We start from the raw sequence: 22,084 nt of genomic DNA, 5'->3' as shown, positions 1-22,084 counted from the left end.
CCTATACAGAACGCGTGCAAGCTTGGTCTGAATTTTCCTGTGGCAGCCAGGGCCGTGATCAACCTGGAGACAGGACAAGCGAAGGTGGTTGCGTCGGCTAGATGCTTGACCTTTTTTACCCACTGGGAAAGCTGTGGGGCATGTTGTCAGGTCATGGGCAAAACAGCTTTAAGCAGGTGAAGACGCCAATGCTGGAGGAGCTGAACAAAGTGCCAGGGCCAGGGGATGGCGCACACGAGAGGCGTCCTCACCGGCATGGATGCAGTGGACAACAGAGAAAGTGGAAGATGACAAAGGAGTGCAGCTGCTGTTGTCGTCGTCGTCCCCAGTAGCACCACAGCGCTCAGTCAATCTGCTCCAGCACACCGAAGTCGTGGTGTTGTGTCCACCCCCATTAACCCCACCTGTGTTTTGTGCTGGGGTAACTCTGGGCTGGGCATTTCATATAATTGCTGTGTATGAAATGCTTCTGCAGTAGCTGTGTTTAGTTTTTTGGGGGTTTTTATTTAAAGGGGGGAGGGGGTGTACTGGATTGCCATGTGGACAAATTAGTATTGTTGTCATTTTCTGTTTTTATTATTATTAATAGTATTATAGGTGCTATTGATAATGGTTAGTTAATAACCAATCGGGACTTGTGGATTGTACCAAAACACCAAAGATTTAATTAATGAATAAGAAAATTGTCTGAAGTTTGCACTGATTTCATGGGTAGACTGTACCATACACAACTTTGATGAACAGGGGCCAATCTTTCCCTTTGGTTAATGAGGAGTTAAATCAGATGAAGGAAAAAGACCAACAGCACCAGAGTTGAGAAACATTACTTTAGATTACTGAACAGATTATTAGTGCATTAGTGATAATCTGCACTCACCCACTGGAGGAGGGTGGAGATCACTGCCTTTAACAGCACAGCTGTAGCTGACCGCTTCACTGACCACAGCTACAGAGCAGGAGGCAGATTCACACTCAGATACAAGCTGTCCGGTCCTGTACCAGATGTAGGTGGTGGTGTTGGGCAGAGTGCAGATGGAGCTGCAGGTCAGCTTCTTTACTCCTCCATCTGTATCTGACACTGTAACCTTCAGATCTGCAGGTGATTTTAAACAAGGTTTAGTGTTATTTTCATCTGTAGACACTCTTCCAGTTAACTCCCCTCACTGTATGTTATCTAGTAGGGGTGTGTATGGACACTCGGTTAACTGTTCCAGGGGTCAGTATCTGAACACTGAAATCACTGCTGGGGTATTTCTTACGCTGCATAATGTAAAGTCAGGGAGGAAATAATACAGGTCAACTTCCTTTTTCCTTCCCTGAGATTATCTAAACACCCATTCAGTATCCAGAGTTACCTGTGACGGACAGAGTGACTCCAGGTCTGCCAGAGTATCTGCCCTTAAGATGATCAGTGTAGAATCTGAAGATGTATGTGTCAGTGTCATTCTCTCTCAGGTCAGTGATGGTCATTCTACTGGAGTTCAGGGTCCGGCTGTACTGCACTCTCCCCTCATACTGATCAGACCGTCGTACATCCTCAGGCTCAACACCAGACTTCAACTGACTTTCAATGAACCAGAGTGATCTATTCACTGTGAGTCCTTCAGGGTGTTTATAAGAGCAGGACAGATCAACTGATGATCCTTTCAGAGCACAGACATGTTCAGGAGTGTAGATCACACCCCAGTCCAATTTACCTGGGACACAGAGTCAAGAAGAAGAAATTGTTATATAATTTCCATCTGTAATATTCTAACAAATTACCATTTCCAAAGAATGACATTCATTAAAACTCCACCTACAAGTGTAATTGAAGCTCTTCCTCCCAGAAATGCTGAGGGAAACAGCAGAGAGCGACTGACAGAGAGAGAGAGACTGACAGACAGAAAGAGCGACAGACAGACAGACAGAGCGACAGAGATGTACTAAAGTAAATATTAGCCCCCGGAAGAGGCGGGACCAGAGAGCATTCTGGGAAACATGCAATGCTCTTTTATTTGCACACTCACAAGGCAATGGAAGTTTATTTATAGAACACCTTTCAAGCACTGCTTTACAAATGAGAAAATTGAAAAATAAAAAACAAAAAGTAAAAAAAAGAGAATTACTAAATTAAAAATCAAATTATAAATACATTTAAAAAGTTAAATAATCAAATTAAAAACAAAATTATATTAAGACCGAAAACGTGCCATTACAAAGGGTGTGAAAATACTAAGTGTTTAAACTGAGCTGAAAGCTGCTCAGAAAGGACTGATTTAAAGTCTTCAGTGTCAGGGCTCTTCTAAACACCCTCTGTCCACTGGGTCCATTTAAGAGCAGCACAGGGTTTAAATGCTTTTCCATATTTAGTTTTCACCTTCGGCAGGACTGACCGAGCAGTTCGTAAAGATCTGAGAGCTGAGCTCTGCTCATATCGCAGCATTCTGAGTCAGCTGAAGCCGTTTGTAATGGTCTCCTAACCGGACCCCCAAAAAATACAGTGATCAATCCTGCCAGAAATAAAAGGTGTGGACGAGTTTCTCCAGCTCTGCTTTAGTCAGAACATCTCTAATCTTCATGATTTTCTTAAGGTGATAAAAAGCTGATTCAGTAACTGCTTTGACACGACTGATAAAACCATTAGTTTACGTACTTGTTCTTTAGATTTTAGGGCTCTTCAATCGGCAGCCAGTCTGTGCCTCTCTGTTTCATCCTTAATTTAACTGTAGAAAGTTTTGTTCCATCAGGTTAGTGATGAGCTCAAGGCACTTAGAGTGACCATAGTTGTTTGGGGAGTGGACCAAGTAGATCTGAGTATCATCTGCATAGCTGTGGTAAGATATCCTGTAGTCTTGTAGGATTTGGCCAAGAGGCAGCATGTATTAATTAAATAAGAATGAACTGAAATGCCCAAGAACTGAACCCTGGGGTACACCAGAGGTCACTGGCACACTCTCAAAAGATTATTTTAAATTTCCATGATTTAGTCCCTCCCTTGTAGGTACAAACTGAACCATTTTAGCTCCTGAGAGGACCCAGTTCTCAAGTCTATGAGAATTTTATAGTCCGTGGTAACAAGCAGCGCTGAGATTGAGCACTAAAAAAAAAAAAAAAAAAAAAAAATGGTTTTCCAGAGTCTATATTTAACTGAATGTCATCAATAACTTTATTAGTTATTAGACCCATTTCAGTACTAAAAACCTGAGGGAAATTTGTCTAGACAGCTATTTAAGGATACAAAGCCAGTAGGTTGCTTAAAGACAATTTCCAAAGAAAGGTGTATTTAAAACCAGTTTGTAATTACTCAATAGAGCAGCTTCTAGATTTTTCTTTAAGAAGGGCTTCACAACTGCAGTTTTTAATTTGTTAGAAAAATCACCGACAGAAGTTAGGTGTACTATCTGACGTATGTCCACTGCTATTGAGTGAAACATGTTCTTTAAAAAGTTTGGTAACATGTCAAGACTACAAGTGGAGGATTTGGGACGAGTCACTGTATCAATTAAAACTTCATTATTGAAAGCACTAAACTGGGACATTTTAACCAGGACATCTTTACATGGTGATGAAGAGGACATGGGCTTTCTGTACGAATTGTTCTGGATTTTAATGTTAAAGGCAGCACACTCATGGCAGTTTGTAAACATGACGATATTCTGCTGTTGGGGGGTGAGAGGTTCTGATGTAGGACTGTACATGAAGGAGTCTTAGATCGAATTTGAAAACTACAGATTTTTTTATTTTATCATACCTAAAAATCTGATTTGTGCCACTTCTGCTGGTAATGTGAACACAGCCTTGGTCACTGAGAAACCGGCAGTTTTACACAGCACAGTAGCCCTGCAAAGACTCATGGGAGATATGCAAATGAAGAGAACACAGACCAGAAATCCTGTTGGAGCTTCTTTCTTCTTCATGCAACTCAAATTAATTTGATCTTCCTGCTATTTTGCCTTCGGCACGCAGCAGAACATCCTGTACATCGTGATGCAGCATAATTACCTTATACTACAAAATGATGTAGTGTTGTTTCTTTTGATCTTGATGTGTTTTTACTGAAAACGGTGATAATATTCATATTCTTTTGAAACCTCTGCAAGTTCTTGAAATAAAACATACAGCTCTGTGCAAAAGTCAGAGACCCTTTAATTTTTTTTTACATTCCAGTCAAAACAGCCGTTCAGTACAAGCTGGAGGACGGCTGTCCTGCAGATCACCGACAGTGCCCCACAGTGAGCCGGAAGCCTGGTTACTGATCTATTCCTTCCTAAAATTCTGCTTTTACTGCAGTGGTCTGGTCACAGCCAGGACACGCGGTCATTCACTTACTGTCCAATCTAATGGGGAAAACTGCTGTCCAGCTTGTGTGATAATCTACTTAATACATCTCTGTCCTCATTTACAGACTTAACTGTGGTGAAAATCACTGAAGTTTGTAGCTGGTCTTTAACACCAAACTAATTCCTAGGGTGCAGCTCTCTAGGTGGCATAGTGGAGTCAGTGATTATCTGCAGATTGTCTTCCAGACCACAACAGCATCACGTCTTCACCTCTTTACCTGGAGAAATTTCCTAAACAGGTGTTTTTAATCATTCCACAAACGTCCGAGTCTCCTACTGACCCTGTCCTAACTTTATGGAATGTGCTGCAGGCATCAAATTTGGATTTTGAGTATATTTACAAAAATCAATCATTTATGAAGTCAAATAATAAATATTTCTTTGTGCCGTTATTAATAAAATATCTGTAAAACAGTTTACAAATCACTACTTTCTGTTTTTATTAGAATTTTACCTTCTGTCTTGACTTTCTGGGAATTAATTTAATGTTTTCATATTTGAAATTTACTGTATGTTAAAACTTTATTCTGGGGAAAATAAAAATCCATGGCTTGAAATTCTGTTTGACACAACCACGTGACGCGTTTTCACCGTTCTGATTGGCTGTTTTATGAAATTATGAAACTAAAGTGTAATTAAGTTTCATGTGAGTTTCACTGCGTAGCGTCAGCCCAACTTCACCTTAACGGCCGTTTTGATTGAATATTAAACAAGGGGGGGGCAGGGGGTCTCTCACTTTTACACAGAACTGTACATGAGACTTTCTGGAGTCCAGACATGATACGTTTAATTCCACTGAGCACAAATGATATATTTAGCATATTTTAAACATTTCTATAATGTATAGAGACTGTACAATAAAAGAGCTCTTATTTTGAAAGTGAAGTTTTTTACATCTCAAATCGAAACTGAATGCAGGTCATTTCCTGGTTCTGAATTTCTTACTTTATTTTTTAAATTACTTTATTTACAGACTGACACTCACAGTTTCTCTGAGGGAGGGCGTCGTTCTTCACCTGACAGGTGTAGCTGCCCTGATCAGATGATCTGGTGGAGTCCAACCAGAGTGAGGCGCTATATGAACATCCTGCGTATTCTCCACTGCTGGACTGCCCTTTATATCTGAACCAGTTGTAGTAACAGTTTCCACTGGGCCAGCAGGGGGGGCTACAGGTCAGCTTCACCACTTTCTGTCCTACAGTCTCACGATCCACCTTCGCCTGCAGGACTACACACACACACACACACACACACACACACACACACACGGTAATCACACCATACCAGAATTCTGTAAATCCCCATCATTCCTGTGTGAGTGTGAAGCAGCACTGTGAGGATCTGGGTTTATTTATTTATCTGTAACACTCAGACCGTCTGCAGGTGAAGCGGATATCTGACGTTCTGATGGACGGAGTGGACACAGCGTTAAACACTGCTGATAATATTTAAATGTCCAACTTAAACAGAGACGAAAACACTCAAATACTTTGTTTCTGTACGCAAGTATTATTTTAGAAGATCTGGACTTCAGTCTAATATTCTAGAAACTGGATCCTTTTACTCAGTAATATTTCCAAAAGAGAAAAATAATCATTTAGACCTTCAAAGCACTCATTACAAATTTCAGGATATAAGATTTCTGAAAAGGAACCTGATGTAAGAAAAAAATTAAAGAAGTTCTGTTCATGAAATTTACACACAACTCCACACGACTTTACAACAGACTTTCAAATTATGAGAAAAAGGATCATAAAAATGGACAAATTATTCTGACAACAATGATTTTACACACACTAACATAATATATATAATCGGAAAATCAACAGAAATGGAGATACAAGGTTTTCTTCTGACAACAGTGATATTTACATATGTAGAGTGTGCGGTCAGGACAAGCAGAGCATGGCTTTTCGTGGACAGCTCACTCTGACAAGTACATAAGAGTAAAAGTAACGAATAAGATTTTAACAGAACGTCATTCTGTCACTACAGTTTCTTGACTTGCTCCGCCCTGTTAACAGAACCAAGAGCTGCTCAAAGACGTGTGAAGATGGGTGGAGACCTCACAACCAGAGAAGAGCTGACCTCAGTTTAAAACAGCTCCAAAGCTTTAACAGAGTTAATCACACAAATAAGCTCTGATGAAGATCTTCAGCTTAAAGCTGCAGTTAGTCTGAATGTTCTGGAAGTGTAAGAGATTATAAAACGGTATCAGTTATTAATCTTTAGCTCCTGCAGCTCTGCTGTTCGTTCTAAAGCCACTTCCTGAGACTGAATCGCGTCAAATGTATTAAAATGTTCTGAAAAACAACTGTTAATGTTGAAGGGTTTTTAGTCTCTACACGTTAATCTGACGCAGATGTAGATCAACGCTGTGGAACACAAACACATTAAGAGCAGAAATGGAATAAATGGAAAGTTTACCTGCCAGTAAAATGAGGATCAGCGCTGCTGGAATATTTACTGAGCTCTGGGAAAACATGGCAGCATCGCTCTTCAGACCCAGCAGATACCTGAAGGTCCAGAAGGTCCAGAAGCTCCTCACTCTGACTCTCCTACACTTATGAACTGCTCTGATCTCAGCAGAGAGAAAGTCAGCAGAGACACTGAAGACGTGATCTGCACTGTGTGGTCTGTCGTCACTCCTCCCCTTTCAGCTCAGAGTCGCTTCCTCTTCCACTCAACTCCCTCAGAAAGACGTCTGAGTGAGATCATTTTATTTCTGTGATTCTCTGTGAGGATCATCTCATCACATCACATCAGAACCCACTGCCATACATGAAAGTCCAGAACGCCGCCTTTTCAGAGAGGAAAGGGTCAGTTATGATAGCAGTGATATGAGATGAAGCTCCTCTTCTAAACGGCTCTATTTCTGTCCTTTTATCTCCAGAAAGGTTCATGATGTTCTAGCAGGTTTGGACTCTCCTGGGTCCTGATATTCAACTTCTAACACCTTCATCTGTTTGATGGCCATCATAAACGCTGCTCTCTCACTGTTACAGTACAGTTCCTATTTTTTTTGCCGAGTTTAGATTAGATTCAGTTGTCACTGTGCAGAATAAGAGAAATAAAACATTTGATTTTTTGTGTTTTACTTCGGCCGTTTTCCTTTTCTTTTCTTTTCAATTCAGTAAATTACAGCAAGACAGAAACTACAGATTTTATAGTTTTCTCTCAATAATCATTAAGGAATATTTCAAAACAGGCATTTTAGGATGTGCTTTTAATGAAAACTGGTAACTGAAACTCTGAGGACCAGCACATGAGAGATGAGCTTATCTTACACCATCAGCTGTTAGATTATATTTACACTAATGTTCACCCTCAATCACGTGACCAACACTTCACACACGCAGAGCGGCTCCTGTGACCGTTTACCAGAAACAGACGACTTTATTTTGGTCATTTCAGAGAATCTCATGCAGGCGACATCCATTCATGCCTAAACATCTGAACAGCAGCAAACAGCTTCTTTAATTTGGTTCCACACAATAATAGTCTGAGTGTAGAGAGCTAAAGCCAGCTTAGAGAACCTTTAAATGGGAGCAGGTTTTTAAAACTAAGAATCCAGACTAAAAACAGAGCCAAATGCTGTTAAAACCTCCACTGTTCAAGCTCTAAACACAGTCGTCTGTTTGGTGGGAATGGCCATCAGAACAAACGCTGCTCTCTCGCTGTGCTTCAAGTTAAACACTAACAGTCCAGAGTTTCTGCTACCAGCTCGTTTGGGTACGGCCATGGCAGTGGTGATGGACTTACATGTGTAGATAAGCAACATATGTGCTTACTGAGTTACCCTGAGTTGGGTTATGGGGTAGTTGTGCAGGGTTAGTGCCAAACGGCAGTGTTTCAAATCACCCTGGTATTCGGGGGTCCTAACTCGCTCATCATAGGGGGACTGATGCTTTGGTTTAACAGTTCTTCTTCTGGAAATGAAATCTTACACATCTCTTCTGCCTCCAGTGTGACAAATGTTGAAGAGCTCACTCTTTACACCAAACTCTTGGTAAATTTGGGTAAGTTTTGTATATATGTCATGGCAGGGGGGTCCAAGATGCCTAGGGCCCTCCCGTATTTCACACCTAGTCAACAGTCATGTAATGTGTGGTTATTGATGACCTACCTGCTATCCCAGCAGTTTCAGCCAGCACTGAGCGGTGGGTTTCCCCTGCTGCTGGACAAATGAAAGAGCACTCGTTCAAAGTGGTATGTTTTTTGTGCCTTCTTGGTCTACGCCAACACCGCAGTAGTGTCAGAAGTGGGATCATCCCCTGCCGGACTTGAGGGGAATAGTATGTTTAGCAGTGGACTGGTGTGAGCGAGCCGAGCCAAGTACTACAAAAGAGAGGAGGAGCTTGGCAAAGCAGCTGACAGCAGTAGAGCCAAAGCACCAAGGCACGATGGCCAAACACAGCTGGAGGACGGTGGCCGGCCTCAAGAACCTTCAGGCAAGGACACCTGGATGGCAGTTGATGGGAGAAGGCCTAGCACCAAGGCCTGGATGGCTTGGCTGGGGGACAGAGCTGGCGCAATATAGCCCAACGACAGGGCTGGCACAAGGATGTCAGTGGCAAGGCCAGCATGGCGAGGCATGATGGCAGCCTACATGTTCAAGGCCGAGCATCAGAGCTTGAGTGTGCACAAGCAGTAGCCTTGCTACAGTCTCCAATATGGTGGGCAGACAAAGTGGAGAGCGGTCAAGGAAGCGCTGTTGTTGCTACTGTGGAGAAGTACCTACCATCACTGTAAGAAGTGTGGCTGCTCAGTTTCCCCCACTGCTGCAGTAATAAAAGAGCACTTGTTTGAAGTGCTGTTTCCCACGTCTTCTTTTACACCAACGCCACAATACTTCAGATGTAGCCCAGGGTTGTGGTTAGGGTGGTTCCTGGTAATGAAGCAATGCTGCCATTCTAAAGTTTGAGGAAGCAGGGGCATCAAAAATGTTGAAACAAGCGGCTGATTCTGCATCTCATTATTTACAGTGTGTGCTTCTTTAGTCACAACAACATAAATGTCTTGTGATGTAGATAAAATTTAAAAAAACTATACTAGACTGCAGGAAAACTGGCAATGAAACAGGAGCTCTGAAGACAAGCTTGTGTGAGATGTGCTAATCTAACACAATCAGCATTAAGAATAACTAGACCCTACAGTAGGCTTGTTCTAGGAAAAACAGTTTTAAGACTAACACAGTGAATTCTGAGTAATGAATGAATTAACTGCACCATAATAAGAGCGCAGGATTAAGAAGTGGAGAATGAATGAGAGCAGAGAGACGTTCCTCAAGGTTTTACCTGAAGAGCTCTGTGCAGTGCAGAGTTCCACCACTGAGGGGCGAAGAAATTACCTAAGAAGGAAACGGTCACTAAATTAGTCTCGATAGTTCCAGCAGCTCTGAGTCTCTATTTCTCTGTCAATAGATTTAGATCAACACAGATTCATAAAAAGTGATTATATCTGAAATACACGTTACGCAACGCTGGGCTGGAGGTCAGGGAATCGGCTCTGTGACCGGACGGTCGCCGGTTTGATCCCCACAGTCGACAGTACGAGACTGAGGTGTCCTTGAGCAAGACACCTAACCCCCAACTGCTCCCCGGGCGCTGCGGACTAATTGCCCCCTAGTGTGTGTGTTCACTAGTGTGTATGTGGTGTTTCACTGCATGGATGGGTTAAACGCAGAGGTGAAATTTCGCTGTTGTGGGACTAATCAGGGTCATTAATCTTAATCTAGAGAACAAGATTATGTTTGTGTCAGTTATACAGCCAAACGTCATGGTGTTCACTTCCATAAACATGTTAAACTCTCTTTGGGCATTAATGACAACACTGCACAGCACGTTCCTGCAAAGGGAAGTTTGTCATTCCAGTTAAAAATACTTTATTTTAATGCTGACTCAGTTCCACAAACATTTCCCCCTTTAAATAAATGTGTAGTTCCTCAATTCTCACAGAAGCCTCTGAATATAATAAACCAGGTTTTCAAACAGCAGTGCTGCATAATAAACAATCCCTAGGGAGGTGTTCCAGACATGTCCAACGGGGAGGAGACCCCAGGGAAGACCCAGAACACGTTGGAGGGATTATGTCTCTCGACTGTCTTGGGAACGCCTCGGTATAACCTCCAGAAGAGCTGGAGGAGGTGGTGGGGGAGAGGGAGGCCTGGGCCTCTTTGCTTAGGTTGCTGCCCCCGCGACACGGACCCGGATAAGCGGTTGAGGATGGATCCTATAAAACCACCTACAAAAGTAACCAGCCTTTGGGTTTCAAGCTCCTCTTAACTTGTTCAAGTAAACAGGAACCATAAACCAAAGTTCTGCACATCACAATATTGATTCACTGTTATTTCCCAAAACCAACCCTTATCGTTCTTCATGTTTCCATCCCACAGAAACAGCAACACCCACGTTAATGTTCTCTTACAGGAAGTTAAACAAACTCTCCACCTTTATTTCCTTTATTTTGCAGTTATCTTAGATCAAAACAACAGATCCTCATTTCTTTCCCATATTTTCAGCGTGATTAATCTAGAACCTTGCTTTCTTTACCAGGTTCTAGCAGCTGGGTCCCCTGTTCAATGTGCACTCGTTCCCCTGTCATAACTGAGTTTATATTAATAAAATAAACTCCTACAAAGAGTTTAAGGTGCGCTGTTTGTTCCAGCGTCTACCTGCTTTACCAAGACTCCCTGAATATGAGCAGCTTCCATATCTCTGGAATGTTCTCCGTGTTAGCGCCGTCTGCTGTCCCGGCAGCTCCAACCTGCTCAGAGTCCAACAAGGAGAACAGAACATTTTCCTCCACGGCTTTCAGAAGAACCGGCCTTAACCCAGTGAAACGGGTCGGTACCGTGTGGGTTTAGCGCGTTATATTAGCGTTTAGCCGAGTTAAACCCGCTTTACGCTGAGCCGTCCTGCCAGGAAAGCTAACGAGGATTAGCGTGATGAGCTGCTGAGCGCTGAAACAGAGGAGGTGGTTTTCTGAGGAGAAACAGTGAAATAAACTCACCCAGATGTCCTGCTGAGCCGGGGGCTGAACTTCTGATCAACATTAGCGGCTTTTGTTGGGGTTTTTCTGTGTTCGAGTCCTAAAGCCACTTTTCTGTAGAGCTGCGTGTTTTAGCTGCTAAGCTAACTCCTCACTGAGAGTCCACAGCACAGAGCGCGCGACGGAGACACGCAGCTGAGCGCCAAACCGCGGCTGATGAGGAGGCGGGGCTACACGGAGAGACTGATGAGGAGGCGGAGCTACACGGAGAAACTGATGAGGAGGCGGGGCTACACGGGGAGACTGATGAGGAGGCGGAGCTACACGGAGAGACTGATGAGGAGGCGGAGCTACACGGGGAGACTGATGAGGAGGCAGAGTTACACACAGAGAGACTGATGAGGAGGCGGAGCTACACGGGGAGACTGATGAGGAGGCGGAGCTACATGGAGAGACTGATGAGGAGGCAGAGTTACACAGGGAGAGACTGGTGAGGAGGCGGGGCTACACAGGGAGACTGATGAGGAGGCGGGGTTACACAGGGAGAAACTGGTGAGGAGGCGGGGCTACACGGGGAGACTAATGAGGAGGCGGGGCTACACGGGGAGACGGATGAGGTGTGATATTAATCACACTAAGCCCACACAACTCTCCTCATTACTGATCTTCTGTTACTCTCTAGAACCCAAACAACGCTCCCCCTGAACCCAGCAGGGCTTTCAGTGCTTTATTAGAGAAACAGCCGATCACAGTAAACATCGTTTAAAGGAAATCAGGCTCGGATTCTTAGTCATGGTGACTTTAAATGGTTTAGGTGGAGGTAAATGAGGTGAGGAACTGCACCGCTGTGTACAGTAGATCTGTAACAACTGACACCATTACTATTATTGATACTATTTATTTGCACTAAATATATACAATATTAATTTTTTTTCTTCATTTTGCCTCACTAAACAAAAAAAAATTAACAGACCAATGAATATTTACAAAGAAAAAATCTTTAAAATAACACTGGGCTGTTTATTATGTACAATGAAAAACATGAATGGAATAAAAAGTACAACAATTACAGTAATAATAAGTAAGTAATGTAAAACCTTACAGTAGAAATAAGGAAAATATAAGAGTTAAAAGCTAAAGTTAAAAAATTACAATTTTAGCTGCTTTCTAAAAATCTGTATAAAAGAAGATGAATATTTATTGATCCTGTGTTTCAGATCTTTGCGGCATAAAAACAAAACTTTTTAAATTGGTGGAAAGTGTTGAAGGCAGCAGTGGATGATCTCGGAGCTCAATGTGGATCAGAGTTTATGAGGCTTTCAGAGACGTATGAAGGAGCTGCAGCACTAACAGATTCAGAGACTACTAATAAAACATTACAGCCAATTCTAAAGGAATAGCCAGTGGAGTGATGATAAAACTGCTCTCATAGGTTCTCCTTATCTAGTACGTGTTCATGTTCTCACTGCTGTGCTTTGTACAGGCTGTAATTTGTTTGTTGGTACGGCGAGAAACACATTTCAGTAATGAAGGTGGCAAAGTATAAAAGCATGGATCTGTTTCTTGGTCTTGAAACTGGTAAAGCCATGAAATTTTAAAACAAAACATCATGATTGCTGCCTGCTGCTTCTTTTGGTTCAACAGGAATGGAGCAATTTTTTTAATCCATCAGAAACTATACAGTGATTTTATTTCTGTCCTGCACTAAATCCAATTAAACAGGACTAATTAAGCCCTCTTTGTAATGAAACAGGCAGTTGTTCAGTGTTAAAGTACTGACGATACCAACAAAATACTCCAAGTATACAAAAGAACATTGTGACTAGATTCATCACAAAAATGATAAATATCTTCATGTTGTTCACCACTATTGGCGCGTCTGCTGGAGAGGTGGAAGCTTTCATCTTATGTTCTTCTGGACTGTGCTGTAGATTGGAGTTTCATCATTCCTGCAAACAGTTGGAACAGCAAGATCATATTGGCGGGTGGCATTTCACATATTCATAAATACGTTCTGCTTTCCAAGATTAAACAATTTCTTCACCATAAATTGATTAGGAAAAACACTAATATTCAATTCCATGATGGTAAATAAAAGCTCATGAGGACAAACTGCACTTTGTGCAATTCATCACCTACTGGGTCCTTCACTGGTGTCAGAAGTGAGATAAATATCACGCATGGGTTCAATTGGCTCGTTATTCTTTATGACAAATGAGTATCCACCATCGTAGAAAGCATGCATCATCACACATAAGCTACATCCATTCATGTATTCGTTTAACTGGCCATGCTAGCCTTTCTCTGTATGTACGTTCAGCAGTAAAGTGAATAAGAACCTCTTTGGGTTTGTTCAGACTGCCAGCCCAAATCTGATTTTTGTCATATCCAAATTGTATCCAGATTGATTCCTAATAGTCTGGACAGCAAAAAACACATGAAATCTGATTTTTGTACATCAGATCCAAACCACATCTGGAGGTGGTTTGAAATGTGAATCATATCAGATTTTTACAGATGCGTCTCAATCTGGACGCTCAAATCAGATTTCATTTTTTTTTTTTTTGGCTTCACACACAGCATGAAAAACAATGACTGTCAAATTGAGAATGATGAAGTGCTGGGATTCAAGAAGTGCTCCAAAAATTCATGATTATGAAGTAAATTTTGAAGTCTGGAGGATGAGATGATGCTTCTATATCCCTCCTGTATCCGTGTTTGAAATCTGCATCACCATGAGTTGTTAACTCCGTAGGTTAAAGTAAATTTATCTGCAGCTACTGTCTGCGCTACAGAGAATCTATTTCTATTCTATCAATTTCCAGAGAAAGCAGAAGAAGTGAGCTGTGTGTTTGAGAGAGATAAGCTTCACTGTTATTTGTCCTGCTTACCGAGCAGTTCTTGGTTTAGCAGTGTTCACTACGGCGTACTGCACTTCCTCTTCATGAGGCAGAACGTTTGACGGGTGGACGGTGGAGTTGAGAGGAACATCCTTCGTCTGAGAGCGTGAGAAATGAACGCTGGAGTACTGAACATCATCCTGACCATCTGAGGATGCAGCTCTTGAGGGCTCAGAGGTCACAGCCAGGGTGGAGACCTCATCATACACAGGAGCAGAAGCTCCCTGAGAGAGTGAGAGAGAGCAAGAGAGAGATGAAAATACAGATATACAGAGCCAATTGACTGAGCTTTTCTCCGAAGAGCTTAAAAATTCTAGTGTTCATCATATTCAGAGTTTATTTTCTTAGTCAGTGCAGCGGGAGCTGAAAAAGTTCTATTGGAGAACCTTTTATATGAGCCACACCAACCTGTGTAGAACAGAATTACAGCTCTGTTTAATCAAGAACACTTCTCAGTGTATGAATTCAATCACTGATGCAATTCAAACTGGACTCAAACGACTCCCTCATTAAAACTCACCTCTCCACTGCTCTTCTCTGTCTTGCTGCTGGTCACTGCTGCTCGTCTCCTGTTGGAGTTTTCAGAGGAAAATGACCTTCAGACTCACATCTCCAGCATTAAATCAGCTCCTGTTAATGTTCTGAAACTGCACACCGTCTATTTCACTCTCCACTGTATTAAACTGCTGATATTAGAGTGAAGAAGCTGAACTGCAGCACAGCTTACAGGCAGCATTTGGAGGATGTTTCATATCTTACATGTGTTCAGATTCTCACCTCATCCACAAAAAGACTGCAGTGAATATCAGAAGCAAAACCACGGCGCCTCCAGAAGCTGCATATACTGACGTCCTGTTATCTGTATTAGTGCAGAGATGCAGGAGAGGAAAAAGAAAAGTACGTGAGTGAAAACTAAAAATACAACTTGAAAGTTCTGAAGTAAGTTTATTGCATACTACAATGGAAGTAAAGAAATCTGGGGCCATTTTTTTTACCTTTGCTTCAGCTTCACAGAGGTTCACAAAGTTTACTTTGCATGCAGAGGAGCAGCAGCAGGAGGAGCAGGTGTAGCAGCAGCAACAAGAACGTAATAGCACATGCAGTTTTGTCCAGTAATTTTAAGACTGTTCTTAACTCAGACAAGGGAGCAAGATAGACAGAACTTTATTGCCGTTTAAAGGAAATTGCAGTGTTTCAGTAACAAGATATTATAACACAAACTTTGCAGAAAAAAATAGAAATAAAGCTAGACATAAGTGAAAGTGCAAGAGAAATGAAAGTATATCTACTTGCATATTTACATGGCATATGAGACATTTGTTTCACATGACGGCAGATTATTTACATGACAGCAGGCTCTGAGAGTTATGAGGTAAACTAAAAGCACAATGAGTGCAGACATAACTGACTACACATTACAGTGTAAAGTGCAGTGAAAGTATCGTTACAGTAATAGTTAGTGATATATTGCACAGTGTGTATTAATCAGAGAGGAGATACAGTGATGTGGTTCAGCTCAGTTCAGACAGTGGGGTATCAGTACCGTCTCTGCAGTAAGGAGACTTGCTGTAGAGCCGTATAGCAATAGGTAAGAAAGATCTCACACAGCTCTTTAACACAGAGCAGCTGGAACAGACACCACTCAATGAGCTTCTCCGTTCATCCAGTGTAGCATGCAGAGGGTGTGAGATGTTGTTCAAGATGGCTAGCAGCTTGAGCGTCCTCTCTGTTCTGCCACAACCTCAAAAAGAGTCCAGCTTGACTCTACACCAGAGCCAGCCTTCCTAATAAGTTCGTTGATTTTGTTCAGAGCACAGTTTTAATGCTGCTGTCCCAGAACACAACAGCCTAGAATAGAGCACTCGCCACAACAGACAGGTAGAACATCCAAAGGAGCTTAGTCCTCACATCAAAAGACCTCAGCCTCCAGAGGAAGAAGAGACTGCTTTGGCCTCTCTTGTACACATGCGAGAGCTACAGCTCCAGTCCAGCTTGGGGTCCAAGTGCACACCCAGATATTTGTATATCCCAACCACCTCCACATTAACACCATCAATAGTGACTGCTGACAAGGTAGGTTTGGAATTCCTAAAGTCCAGCACCATCTCCTTAGTCCAGCACCGTCTCGTTAGTCTTACTGATGTTTATCTGCAGCTGGTTCACCAGTCAAAGTCCTTTACCGGCTTCCTGTATTCCTCCTCCTGTCCATTCCTTGTACACCCTACAATGGCTGTGTCATCCGAGAATTCCTGCAGATGACACAACTCTTTGTTGTACCTGAAGTCGTAGGTGTACAGGTTGAACAGGAATGGGGCTAACACAGTCCCCTGGGGTGCCCAACACCGCACACAGCCTTGTCTGAGACACAGCCCTGCAGTTGCACATACTGAGATCGTCCAGTCAGATAGTCCATTGTCCATGAGATGATGGATTCCTCCACCTGCACCAGCCGTAGATTCTACCCTAACAGCACAGGCTGTATGGTGTTGAATGCACTGGAGAAATCGAAGAACATGATCCTCATAGTGCCTCATAGAGCCATTTTGACCAGAGGTCTCAGATGAGCTAATATCAGCCTTTCAAGTGTCTTCATTAAGTGGGATGTCAGTGCAACCTGTGGTTAATCATTTCAGTGCTGTTGGTTGCTTTGTCTTGGGGTCCAGAACCACACAAGATGTGTGGGGACTCTCTTCAAGCTGCAGCTCAGATTAAAGATGTGCTGAAGAATTCCACACAGCTGTTCCACACAGTTTCAGCACCGTGGGTTCAGTGGCATCAGGTCCACCTGCTTTGCTCTGCTTGAGTTTTCAGTTCAGTCTTCACCTGGTTAGCAGTGAATATATCATCACTGCAAGTTCCAGTTGTGGGGAGAGGGTGAGAGGTTCATGTTCCATTGTAGAGAGCTGTTGCTGATGGTCACAAGTGTGAGTGGCTGTGGTGGAGGAAGGTGAGGCTGTGGATTGCCCATGGCATAGTTGTGTTGGTGTGTTAATCTTCGGAGAAGACGGACGCCACCAGTAGAGTCTCCATCAAACTACACAAAGAACTGATTTAACTCATTCGTTCATTCACGCTGTCCCTCTGCTGGAATAGGGCTGTGTTGGTTGAAGCCAGTGATGTCTTTTAGGCCTCTCCAGACATCACAAGTGTTACTCAGCTCTAGTTTGTTTTCCAGCTTGGACTTGTCCTCCTCTTTGACCTCCTGAATTGAGGTTAAGTACCCTTAAAAAATATGAGTACCCTCATTTATGGCAGGAGACACGGATGAACTGCTCTGTTCTTCTGGTGACCCAGGGTTTGTTGCTCAGAAAGCATTGCACAGTCCTGGAGGGAACAACAGAGTCCACACAGAAGTTGATGTCAATGATGCATGATGGGACATCCCATTGTGTAGCCTCCAGAAAGCCCCTCAGTGACGCTACAGCCTCATGTGACCACTTCCTTTCTGCCCTTGTGGTCACTCCCTGTCTCTGAACTAGGGATTTAGATCATGAGTTGAGATGGACCAGGTTATGGTCTGATCGACCCAGTGGGGGGAGAACTGTGGATTTATATGCTTCCTTGACACCGGCATACAGCAGGTCCACAAACTGGATGAAAGTGTGTAGACATGATGAGAGGGTAACATGGTTGAAGTCTCCAGACACCGCGATGAATGCACTGGGGCTCTGGTTTTGCACCCTTGCAATGGTCGAGTGGATGACGTCACACGTTTGCAGAAGGTGGATGTCCACAGTACGGCATGAGAAAACTCATGTGGGAGATAATACGGACGCATATCTACAGCACAGTTCAATGTCCGGCTTACAGATTACTTCTTTAACCGTGATGTGAGCAGGATTACATCATCTGTTAATGAACACAGCCAGCCCTCCTCCCTTCTTCTTACCAGTGCACTTGTGGTCCTTCTGCCCTCACAGTAGTAAAACCATTTAGCTGAACACGAGAGTGAGGTATTCACGGGCTCAGTCATGACTTCCTGGTATTCCCATTGTGTCGGTGTTAGAGCAAACAGTTTGTCCATTTTGTTAACCAATGACTGTACGTTCCCCATCATTACTGCAGGAAGATTTGGTTTGTATCTCAGCTTATTTTCACACCATTTCCCTCCCGTTCCGTTCTGCAGCCCCAGTAAGGATGTCTCAGCTCTGCTGGAACCGGCCACTGTGATGTAAACAAAGCCGTCAGCTTCCACAGCGTGATCAGCTGATCGTTAAACGATCCATTAAAAAGTCAATAAAAGTTTAAAAAGTTGTATAACAGCTTCAGACCATGCCTCAGCATCCTGAAAAGAAAGAAAGTGGATAAAGACACGATTTACGAAAAAAAACAAGACACGGAGCTACTGGAAGAGGCAGCCGCCTTGAGTGGCACCTGGAAGTTTATTTACAAACACAGTGTGAGTTGAAGCTTAAATCTTTGTGAAATAAAAGATCATAAAAGTGCAGTTCTGTAAATGTGACTAGAATAGACAGTATTCGATTGATATCACTCTTGTCCCTGTCATCATGTTGTTGACACACCACCAGTCTGTGTGGCCATGACAGCATCTCTCACAAAGCCACCTTCTGTACAGAGTTAGTCAACATCCTGACAAATAAAATACAAATCATGGTGGGCTGCACATTTCACGGTTAAAGTAATAACAGCGACAAAAAAAACAACAAAAAAAGATTCCTGGCTGTTTGACGTTGTGAGGGGAAAGAAGCTGAAGAGCTGAGCCAGAGAATAAACAGGAAAGACTTCCAACCGTAACTCACAAGACGACGCACAGACTGGTCAACTGATCGACTTCACTGTTCGATGATGATGCCTTAATCTTGATGTCGACGAGATGCTGATCACGTCATTATGGCGCTGACAACATTGTTGTCTCAAAAAAGACAGCAGGTGAGGGGGCTGGTGGTTTCTGGGTCCATATCTCTGGTTTCCTGAAGGCTTGCAATGCGATATTTATCACAACCAACTTATTTATGCAGGTTTCTCCATTCTACTTGAGTGAAATTTATTCCCTCTTGTGGAGAACCTTCAACCTGAGTGAGAAGTACAAGCCAATGAACTGACTAGCATCCAAAACTCACTTTACAAGTATATAGTTTTATTTGCTATGCATTTAAAATGACAGACAAAGCATGGAGCATTAGACACATGACAAAACAGCTGCACAGCCCACATATGATCAGCAACAAATTCAGAGATAAGCAGCATAAGTCCAACTCCATCACCACTAGCATTTTGAACACAATCAGCACAGCATTAAACAAAGAACACTAAATACGAGATCTCTAGACAGAAGATAAAAGGAGTTCTTATGACACCAATGTATCGCTGCTGTTGGAAGAAAACCTTGTATCTTCAAAATTAGAACTTTACAGGAGAAAACTTGCAGTTTTAATGCAAGTCAATGGAACCAGACATTTTCCAAGTCATTCTGGGCCGTTTCTTTCACTCCGTTCATCATGAAATTTACACACAATGTAAAGGGCAACAGCTCCTTTGAAAACATCTCAAAGACTGAAAAATAACAAAAATGGAGATACAAGGTTTTCTTCCGACAGCAGCGATATACGGACATTTAGCCAAGGGGTTAACTGATCTAAACTTGGCACCAGAAGCCTTTGACAGGAGAAAATGACGGCAGCTGTTTTAAACGCAACTTATTTTGCTCATTTTTAATGTTGATCATTTTTGGAGTCGACTACAATAGAATTACAGCTTCAAACTATCAAACGCTGTTACAGCTCTTGTGTCTTTAAGCCCCGCCTCTCATTGATCATAGTGTGCTATGACTGGTCTCCATTTCTGTTCTTGGTCACTTTCAACCAGCAGAGAGGTTGAAAGCGTCATCCTGCTATATGTTCTGCCCCTACATGTTCCGCCCCTGTCTGCAATCTGCAGGAGTCCTTCTCTCTGAGCAGCTGTCAACACCACTGTCGCTGTTCTCACAATGACCTCAGTTCTGCCGTGTCAGAGTCGGACCTGAACAAAGTGGAAAAAACTGAACACTCTTCCTCCTTCAGTAGTTGCTGTGCACTGTGTGAGGTTGTGCAGAGCTCACCAGTAGGAGGGCAGCAAGGACTGTGTTACTGTGGTTTCTGTGGGAGGCAGTTTCTCCTTCTGGCATGAACTTTGGGCCATTAACATGCATAAACCACATAGCACACCAAAGGGGAAAAACAGAAAAGGTCCCCTTTAAAACAGTGCATTAATTTCCAGTAGCAACGGCCACAAGACAGATCAAGGCCATTTGCCCTGAACCACTATTTGTTTGAGCTGCTGATTGGCTGAGGGCAGTGCATTGTATCTGGTGGAGGAGTTAGGAATTTAAGGCATGCTGTACCCGACAATGTGGTTGTGGCGCTGTAGCATGGACAGGGCCACAGCTCCAAGTGCTTGTAAACTGGCCTTTATTTTTTTCCACTCTCCAGTTTCATTGACACATACTGGACAAGGACTTTAGTATTTAGTAGAAAATTAGCAATATTTTTCAATATGGTGTTGCCTGGCCCTGGAGAGGAAAGCGCTACAGGTGCTTGTGGACTTGCCAGCAGGACAACCTGACAACCTAACGGTACTGACCACAGTTCTCCAGTGGCATTGCAAGGAAGAGCTAGACAGCACATGCAGCTCGCCACAACAGCCAGCCTTCAAACACCCATCGCCGAGGCAGAGAGGAAGAACTCATCCTTGGTATACAAATGCTGCAGCGAGCAAAACAGCACTATGGGGCAGAAGAGCCTGTGGAGGAGATAGCATCTCAAGCAGCCCCCAAACAAGAGGCACCATCAAACTCAAGTCTGTTACCAGAGACTGAGTTGACACGAAAGGGAAGAGGTAGCTCCCGGCCGAGAGCTCCGAGTTCTGGCTTGCGCCTATACAGAACGCGTGCAAGCTTGGTCTGAATTTTCCTGTGGCAGCCAGGGCCGTGATCAACCTGGAGACAGGACAAGCGAAGGTGGTTGCGTCGGCTAGATGCTTGACCTTTTTTACCCACTGGGAAAGCTGCGGGGCATGTTGTCAGGTCAGGGGCAAAACAGCTTTAAGCAGGTGAAGACGCCAATGCTGGAGGAGCTGAACAAAGTGCCAGGGCCAGGGGATGGCGCACACGAGAGGCGTCCTCACCGGCATGGATGCAGTGGACAACAGAGAAAGTGGAAGATGACAAAGGAGTGCAGCTGCTGTTGTCGTCGTCGTCCCCAGTAGCACCACAGCGCTCAGTCAATCTGCTCCAGCACACCGAAGTCGTGGTGTTGTGTCCACCCCCATTAACCCCACCTGTGTTTTGTGCTGGGGTAACTCTGGGCTGGGCATTTCATATAATTGCTGTGTATGAAATGCTTCTGCAGTAGCTGTGTTTAGTTTTTTGGGGGTTTTTATTTAAAGGGGGGAGGGGGTGTACTGGATTGCCATGTGGACAAATTAGTATTGTTGTCATTTTCTGTTTTTATTATTATTAATAGTATTATAGGTGCTATTGATAATGGTTAGTTAATAACCAATCGGGACTTGGTGGATTGGACCAAAACACCAAAGATTTAATTAATGAATAAGAAAATTGTCTGAAGTTTGCACTGATTTCATGGGTAGACTGTACCATACACAACTTTGATGAACAAGGGCCAATCTTTCCCTTTGGTTAATGAGGAGTTAAATCAGATGAAGGAGAAAGACCAACAGCACCAGAGTTGAGAAACATTACTTTAGGTTATTAAACAGATTATTAGTGCATGTGATAATCTCCACTCACACACTGGAGGAGAGCGGAGATCACTGCCTTTAACAGCACAGCTGTAGTTGACCGCTTCACTGACCACAGCTACAGGGCAGGAGGCAGATTCACACTCAGATACAGGCTGTCCGTTCCTGTACCAG

At 43.2% G+C, this 22,084-nt stretch overlaps 1 protein-coding gene across 1 annotated transcript in view; it reads right to left on the bottom strand.

Annotated features, from left to right (window-relative positions):
* Positions 1 to 12,477: 12,477 nt before the first annotated feature.
* The window catches only part of LOC108413800, a 38,246-nt gene continuing 28,639 nt past the window's right edge, over positions 12,478 to 22,084 (bottom strand). Inside the window, exons 3-6 of the mRNA XM_037538995.1 lie at positions 14,990 to 15,071; positions 14,733 to 14,781; positions 14,204 to 14,436; positions 12,478 to 13,261 (exon numbers count right to left, since the gene is read on the bottom strand). Of these exons, the coding sequence (XP_037394892.1) occupies positions 13,213 to 13,261; positions 14,204 to 14,436; positions 14,733 to 14,781; positions 14,990 to 15,071 (413 nt within the window). The 3' untranslated portion in view covers positions 12,478 to 13,212. The remainder of the gene's footprint in view (positions 13,262 to 14,203; positions 14,437 to 14,732; positions 14,782 to 14,989; positions 15,072 to 22,084) is intronic.

Source organism: Pygocentrus nattereri, chromosome 6 (genome assembly GCF_015220715.1).
Source record: "Pygocentrus nattereri isolate fPygNat1 chromosome 6, fPygNat1.pri, whole genome shotgun sequence".
Taxonomy (NCBI): Eukaryota; Metazoa; Chordata; class Actinopteri; order Characiformes; family Serrasalmidae; genus Pygocentrus; species Pygocentrus nattereri.
Note: the sequence above shows the minus strand (reverse complement) of the source record. Positions and strands in the feature narration are given on the sequence as shown.